Here is a 7500-nt window from a genome sequence, read left to right on the forward strand (position 1 = left end):
GAGAGCCAACCAGCTCGAAACAGCTGTCCACGGTTGCCGCATTCTGTTGATTCTCGGTTTGGTCTCTATCATGTCGCCGTCGTTTAAGTTTTCTATGCAGTCCCCTCAGCCTTGCAGAAATTTAAGTAATTTATATTTTTGGCTGATTAGATCTTTCACAAATCCTAGGTATACTTGCAGCATTTTCGTTGTGCGGTTCCTTGCAGATTGTTAACTTTATTCAACCGATCCCTCATGCTGTCTTGATGGCCACCAACAAGAAAAACCGACATACAGCTATAGGTCAGCCTCGTTCCCAAGCCTAATCACGCTCATCGAGCGAGTCGAGCTGTCTATGTGAGGCTTGGGACCGAGCGCGGTAGCGCGTCTGTATGCGTCTTCCTGATTACACTCTTTCTTTCTTGCTTTCTTTCTTTCTTTCTTTCTTTCTTTCTTTCTTTCTTTCTTTCTTTCTTTCTTTCTTTCTTTCTGTCTTTCTTTCTTTCTTTCTTTCTTTCTTTCTTTCTTTCTTTCTTTCTTTCTTTTTTATACAAGAACCTTTTTAAAAAACCTTGAGGCTGAGATGAATTAAAATTTAAGAACATACTAAGAACATTACCCAGGCTGAGAGTCAGTTAAGAACATTTTTATTCCGAACAAATGTTTTTGAAATTAACAGTATAAATACGGACAAAATAATACATGTAAAAATACAGATAACTTAAAAACATCTTAATAATTTTTAGCCTCAAATTGCCCCCCAAAAATTAAGAACGTTCAGCCTCAGCGCCCAAACTTATACATTCTTATAAATAAATAAAAAGGAAAAGAAAGAAAGAGTGTGGGTGACTTCAAGTTCGTCCTCGCGCCAAGGGCGACTGGGGACAAAGCTGGCACCAGGTGTCTCAGTCCAGAGCCGTTTGTCGGGTTTCGAAACTGATGGGAGTATTTGGGCGACAATTTTGCTGAGTTTTTGAAACCGTGTGTGTTTGCTTTTCTTGTTGTTTTGTAGGGTTTTTTTTTTATTTTTACTTGCGCGCTTGGCAATCCCATTAGAAATCATGAGTAAAGTTGGATTAACGAAATTAATTAGTAACTCGTTATCAATCTAACTCTTTTCTGACGTCTTTGTATAAAATTTCTTTGCGTTTTCGACAACAATTCGATCAAGACCCGGTTACAATATTTATTTAGCTTTGCTTGAGTTATTTTTGCTTCTGGTATGAATCATTGAAGGTTCGCAAAAACTGAAATCTTCGAAAACTAGTCCACAGAAGAGAGACCGAGGTTCGTAAAGACTCTAAAATTCTTTTAGAAACATGGAAATCTGCAAACACTAATCTTAAACACCTTGGAAAACTATGAAAATTGAAGATTAAGTCCAGGAGAAAGGCAAAAAAGTGTGGAGATTTTTCAACGCTGTAACAGTGTTTTATTGCTAATCCGAGTAAAATCTTTGTCTCACCAAGTTGTCCGCTAATCGAATTTTATTTTAATTTTGTCTTATTCAAAATGTTCAATGGCAGAGTCGTGAGAAGTCGATCATGTGCTGGGACTAATAACCCCAAGTGTGCAAAAAGAAAATAATGGTTTGAAAAAAGTCTCGAATTTTGCATACCGTAAATGATCTAATAAACGCCCCCTCTCTTATGAACGCCTTCTATCTAATTAACGCCCCCCTAAGCTGACAAGTTTGTATTCAACGCCCCTCTCTAACAAACGTCCCCTGTCTAATAAACGCCCCCCTTCCCTGAAAACCACACATAAACTAGAAACAGATCAATCAATTTACTTGCGTTCTTGCTTAATTAACACCGGTGTGCGAGTTGCGTCTTGCTCAATTTCCAGCTCAAAGTGAGGATAGCGCTCTTTAATGTTCTTGATCACTGTGCTTAGGATATCAGCAATTTTCTTTCAGCTTGTCCTAGCATTGTAGCATCCCGGAATTACGAGAACTACTTCACGTTTGACTTGATAGTCTCCTAAAGCTCTGTCATTTAGGTTTTTATAATACCTTATTTAGGTTACCATGTTACAGTTATTAGAACAAACGTCTCTCTCTTTTAAACACCTCTTATCTTTTAAACGCCCCCGTCGAACCCTTGAAATTCAATAAACGCCCCCGGCGTTTGTTAGATCGTTTACGGTACCCACATTTTTTTTCAATTTGTTCAAACCACAGTCATCCATAACACAAATTTAAGGATGTGAATGAATCCCCCCCCCCCCCCCCCCCTCCTCCGCACCCCATTCCGTTACCAGTCTTTCGCATCAATTAGACATCTGCTTTACCTGCTTCGTTTTGATGAATATATTTTCGGATGGCCTTAATCACCACAGAAAATAACATCTAACTGAGGTGAAAACTCAGTAGAGTTTAGTATCTTTGGTAACATATCACTTCAGTCTTTCGTAAACATGTAAAAATTTAGCCCTTTCGTTTTCGAAGAAAAAACGGAAAAGGTCATTTCGAGTGCAAAATAAAGGGTGCATTCTTTTGGGGCGATTCTATAGCTATTCTTATTCCAATTTAGCTATAACAGAAAAGACGGAATTTCAATTTTGAAAAGAACGCTCCTAAAATCTGAAACGGAATACCCATGGCGGAGGTGACCTGAGAGCTTCCCGCGAAAAATTTCCCAAACAAACACGTTTTCTGTCTATTCCGAGTAAACCGTATCCCTTCCATTCTGTTCATTCTGCTATCGGGAACAGAATGAACAGAATGACATTCCGTTCATTCCGGAAACGGACTAGCTCCCTGAAGAACACTGTCAAATACGGTCTATTCCGAGTAGTCCTATTCCGAAATAGTCCCAAAAGAACGCGCCCAAAGTTAATTGGGATTTTCAGATAGCCAACAGCAGCTCTTAAATTCGCGGTAACGGATTTTGTATCATAAGAGTTTCAGCGACTGAAAAATTCACCTAAAGAATTCGAACAGATCAAACTAGGCTAACGTAGACAAATATATATAAGGTGACGTTTTAAAATTTTGAAATTGAGGGAGCTGTTTGGGTGCACCTGATGATTGGGAAGCCTTGGACATTTCTCACGCAAAGTTCGAAAAATGTTGTCGGCCAAGTTTACTTGGTTAATTTCGTAACTAGTCTCACCATTAATTTGGTAACTAGAAATACGTGACTCGCAAAACCTCGCGAAGCTGGGGCTAGGTGGAAAGCCCTCTTTACTCGTATTGTAGCATCAAATGAGGAGATTAAAAGGTTTCTGAACATAGCAACGATTTTTATGAGCGTGGTCTTTTCGAGGTATCACAGGCTAGTTTGCGGTTGAAAATCTATTTCTGACGCGACGAAATGAACAACGTGCGTGAAGCGCTGTCGTGTTCGATGAATTTATTTCCCACGGAAAATTAATTTAACGCGGCCACAAAGCGTGTTATTTCTTCAATGTAATCTTTCACAAAAAAAGATTTCTGGAAGAAAGGGAAAAGATTCTGGAGAGATAGTTCTGTATCCAGTGAATATTGATGAACATTGCAGTTGAAATTTGACCCCGCACGCAAGCTTTCCCGATGTATGCAAATTTTGCTCCAGACGTCGCCAGACAGTCTGACGTCATTCATACTTTGTTTTTCACTGTTGCTTGGCAACAGTGCAGACACCTTCAACGAAATATATAAATATATTTTTCGCTCGAATTCGCAAGGGTAAGCTCCGCTCGGCCCGGCTCGGCCCGACAAATTTGTTAACCTCGCTACGCTCGGGCCTTCGCCCCTTGCTTCGCGAGGAATTAAAGAGAGTAAAAGCAACACACAGAGAAACCAAGGTGGACGATGGTTCTTTCATTGGTGGAGGGGTTGAAGGACTAAACTAGAAATACGTGACTCGCAAAACCTCACGAAGCTGGGGCTGGGTGGAAAACCCTCTTTACTCGACCTGTAGCATCAAATGAGGAGATTAAAAGGGGCATAGGATTTTTTTTATGAGCATGGTATTTTCGTAGTTCCACAGGCTAGTTTGCGGTTGAAAATCTATTTCTGACGCGACGTAATGTACCGGTGAGGGTAAAAGGAGGAAAGAGTTTGCGGAATGGTATGTGGCATGGCGTGCGGAATGGCATAATTATGCGAAATACGATTTATGCGGGGAATAAATTAGCTTAAGAGCGCATCCTGTTTTCGCGCCAATTTTATAAGAGCAGCAGTTTTTTCGATGTTGCGGACTATTAAACAACCAAACAACATATCGAGGATTAGAAAATATACGCCTGGGATAGAACATGTCCGGATCGTTGGTTAGGAAGTGACAGTGAAGAAATCGATGAAGTTTCGCATTCAAGGAACTAAGAATAAATTAAATTTCTAGTTGACAAAAAGAACGGGGCAGCGAGTAGCCTAGACAAAAAGCAACACCAGACTGGAGAAATAACATCAGTCCAAGGCCAAAACTATTATGTGAGAAATTTTAAATATAAACTCGGTCATTTTATCGGACTCTTTGACGGTTACAATTTGTACAACTCATGGGAAAAATATGTTCTACTTTTTCTCACCCTACATTTTCGTCGAGCGACGAGTACGCAAGTCACTGTTGAGCTGCTGAGCTAGCTACCTAGCTATTTAATACGGTAGCTATAGTTCAGTTACGCGTTATCGAACTAAACATATCCGTCTTTAATTAAGGTCTTTCAGTGCCAGACGTCCCAACCTAAAATGAGATTTAAAAGCGAAAAAGCCCTAGAGCAAAAAAGCAGATGACAAGTATGGTGTCTAATTATCGACACTGGTTGTTTGAAAGGTTGTGAAACTATTCTTATCACAAATGCATTTTGGTCAAATTGTTGTTCATTTTCCCGCTCATGATAAATGAATCATCGAGCATACAGGGTATGAGAATTGATCTTTTACCGAGGGTTTAAAAAAAAAAAGAAAAAAAGGTTTATTATTTGCCCTCGGTAAAGGATCAATCTTTGTCCTGAGAAGACTTCACGCTGCCACGTTATTTTTGTCAACCGAAGTCGCATGGAGTAAAGTGAACATGAAATTTAGTTTACTACGGATTTACTCATAGTTCCTTGAATTCGAAAACTATAAACAGTTTTCATCGCTTTCTTTACCCTCACGTTTTCCAAATCAACAATCAGACGATCAAATCCTCGAATTGTTGTTAATATTTAGCAAGAGTCCGCAGCATCAAAAAAGCTTCTGCTCTTATAAAATTGGCGCGAAAACATGACGCGCTCTTCAGTTAATTTATTTCCCGCGTAAATCGTATTTCGCATAATTATGCCATTCCGCACGCCATTCCACATACCATTCCGCAAACTCTTTCCTCCTTTTACCCTCACCGGCAATGTACAACGGGCGTGCGGCGCTGTCGTGCTCGATGAATTTATTTCCCACGGAAAATTATTTTACCGCGGCCACAAACGTGTAATTTCTTCAATGCAATCTTTCACAAAAAAGATTTCTAAAAGAAAGGGAAAATATTCTGGAGAGATAGTTCTGTATCCAGTGAATATTGATGAACTTTGCAGTTGAAATTTGATCATGCACGCATATTTTTTCCGATGTATGCAAATTTTTTTCAGACGACGCCAGACAGTCTGACGTCATTCATACTTTGTTTGCGCACTGTTGCCAGGCAACAGCACGGACACCTTCACGGAAATATATAAACATATAAATATATGTTCGGCTCGAATTCGCACGGCTTAGCTACCGAGCGCGGCCTTCGGCCCGACAAATTTATTAACCTCGCTTCGCGAGGAATTAAAAAGGACTAAAAATGTCAGGCAGTAAGTGATCAAGCGACGACTGTCATCGATAATATTTTGTTATTGTACATATTTTTAACATCTCCATAATCAAAAACGGAGGCCAAGCTCTTCCTTTTCTAATTTGGAAATGTTAAGAAGCAATTAAAGTTGCGAACAGTTGAAGGTGCATTTAATATGTTCCGCTGTGTGTGTGGATTAAATCTACAGTGAGAGACCAAGGAAGTCCAATCCACAGAAGACCACGAGGTTTTCACACCATGTTTCATTTGCGGGAGCGAATAAAGGGCCTTAACTGAGGAAATGGACACCTGGTTTTGGATTCTAGGATGGTCTCTTTTCATTGTAACAATAGCTGGAAATGGATTTATTATTTTCCTTGTCGGCAGCAAACGACAGCTCCGCACCAAAACCAACGCCTTTGTCGTTTCACTTGCGGTGGCAGATTTCTGTGTTGGGTTGAGCGTTATTCCTTCAAAGTACTTCTGTGGTAATAACTGCAAATGGCACACTCAAGGTGAGGTACCTTGGATGGATTTGATAAGGTGGCTGTTTGGTTACGCTTCCGTGACGAACTTATGCAGTCTAGTACTGGACCGCTACATCGCCGTCGTGAAGCCTTTAAAATACTTGACCTTCATGACAAGCCGACGCGTTAAGCAAATGATTTTCTTTTCTTGGGCAATCCCAGTTGCTCTTGACATTTTACCGTTATCTTATGTCATTTCTTCAAAGCCTGTATTTCGTGATATTTTCAATTGGCTGGGCATAATACTCTTTGAGTTCTCTCCATGTATTATGTTAATATTCTGCGTTGGATCCATGGTACTTGTTGTGCTGAAGCATGATCGGGCGGCACGCATGTTGGCAAACGAGATACGTTTTAACCACCGCGTTCCGTTTAAAACTCACGAGAAGGCTAGAGTTAAAATAATGGGAATCGTTGTGGGTCTGTTTCTTATATGTTACGGTATTTTCATTCGTTGTACCATCGTATTTGCCGTCTATTCCGCAAACTGTGAAGATCAAGAATTTAAACTACCTATTTTGGTTTTAAACTCCGCTGTTAACCCTTTTGTTTATGCTCTTCTCAAGAGAGACATAAAGAAGGAGTTTAAAAAGGTGATCTATGTTGTGATATTCAAGCGAGGGAAGTGAAGACAATGATTGTTTGTGGTCTTTTACGAAATTAAAACATTTATAGTAAGTATTGGTGCTAACTATACTAAGTGTTATTTTGGGGCACCCAACGAGAATGAACCGTAATAGTAAGTAACATAAGTTTGTAGAAACATACAGAATTAACCGAAGACCAAAAAATTATATATGTTAAATATACTACAGGGATCCAGTACATGCAAATTTAGCCACAGGAAAGTACCTGCTCAGTAGCTTTCATCTAAATAAATTGTCACACTTTTACGAGTTCACACACGGGGCTCAAAAGTTAGAACCGCCTTGCATGGAATAAAAATAAAAAGTACCACATGAAATGTTTACATCTGAAAGATAAGATTGGACAAAAGAGAAGGATGAGCGGGCACCTTTCTTGTACCAATGAGCTATGTATATCTTCACAAGAAGATCTAAGATAGTAAGTCGGGCTATAGGTAGGCGTGCTGTTACGAATGTTGACCATTTATCGCGCGCAGTGGTTCTTAAAAGAAATACTTTTTGAGGTACCAAGGTCCTGGCTTGAAAATGTTTTTCACCCCTAGGAGGCACCAATTCTAAAACAACACACTGTCATATATTTTGGCCCAATACCCTAAAACGCATCGC

General features: G+C 39.8%; 2 protein-coding genes across 2 annotated transcripts in view; both read left to right on the plus strand.

The window, feature by feature from the left end:
- The window catches only part of LOC146472390 (adenosine receptor A2a-like), a 28775-nt gene that overhangs the window by 2715 nt on the left and 18560 nt on the right, over positions 1 to 7500 (plus strand). The window lies entirely within an intron of this gene.
- On the plus strand, positions 6022 to 6876 carry LOC146472391 (histamine H2 receptor-like). Its single transcript, XM_085119549.1, has one exon. The coding sequence runs from the start codon at positions 6022 to 6024 to the stop codon at positions 6874 to 6876; it is 855 nt and encodes a 284-aa protein (XP_084975675.1).

This window comes from Pavona decussata, unplaced genomic scaffold (genome assembly GCF_977016875.1).
Source record: "Pavona decussata unplaced genomic scaffold, jaPavDecu1.1 SCAFFOLD_100, whole genome shotgun sequence".
NCBI lineage: Eukaryota > Metazoa > Cnidaria > Anthozoa > Scleractinia > Agariciidae > Pavona > Pavona decussata.

What these genes read in the sequence shown, in the direction of transcription:
- LOC146472391 (XM_085119549.1), top strand. Translation starts at nt 6,022, where the DNA reads ATGGACACCTGGTTTTGGATTCTAGGATGGTCTCTTTTCATTGTAACA.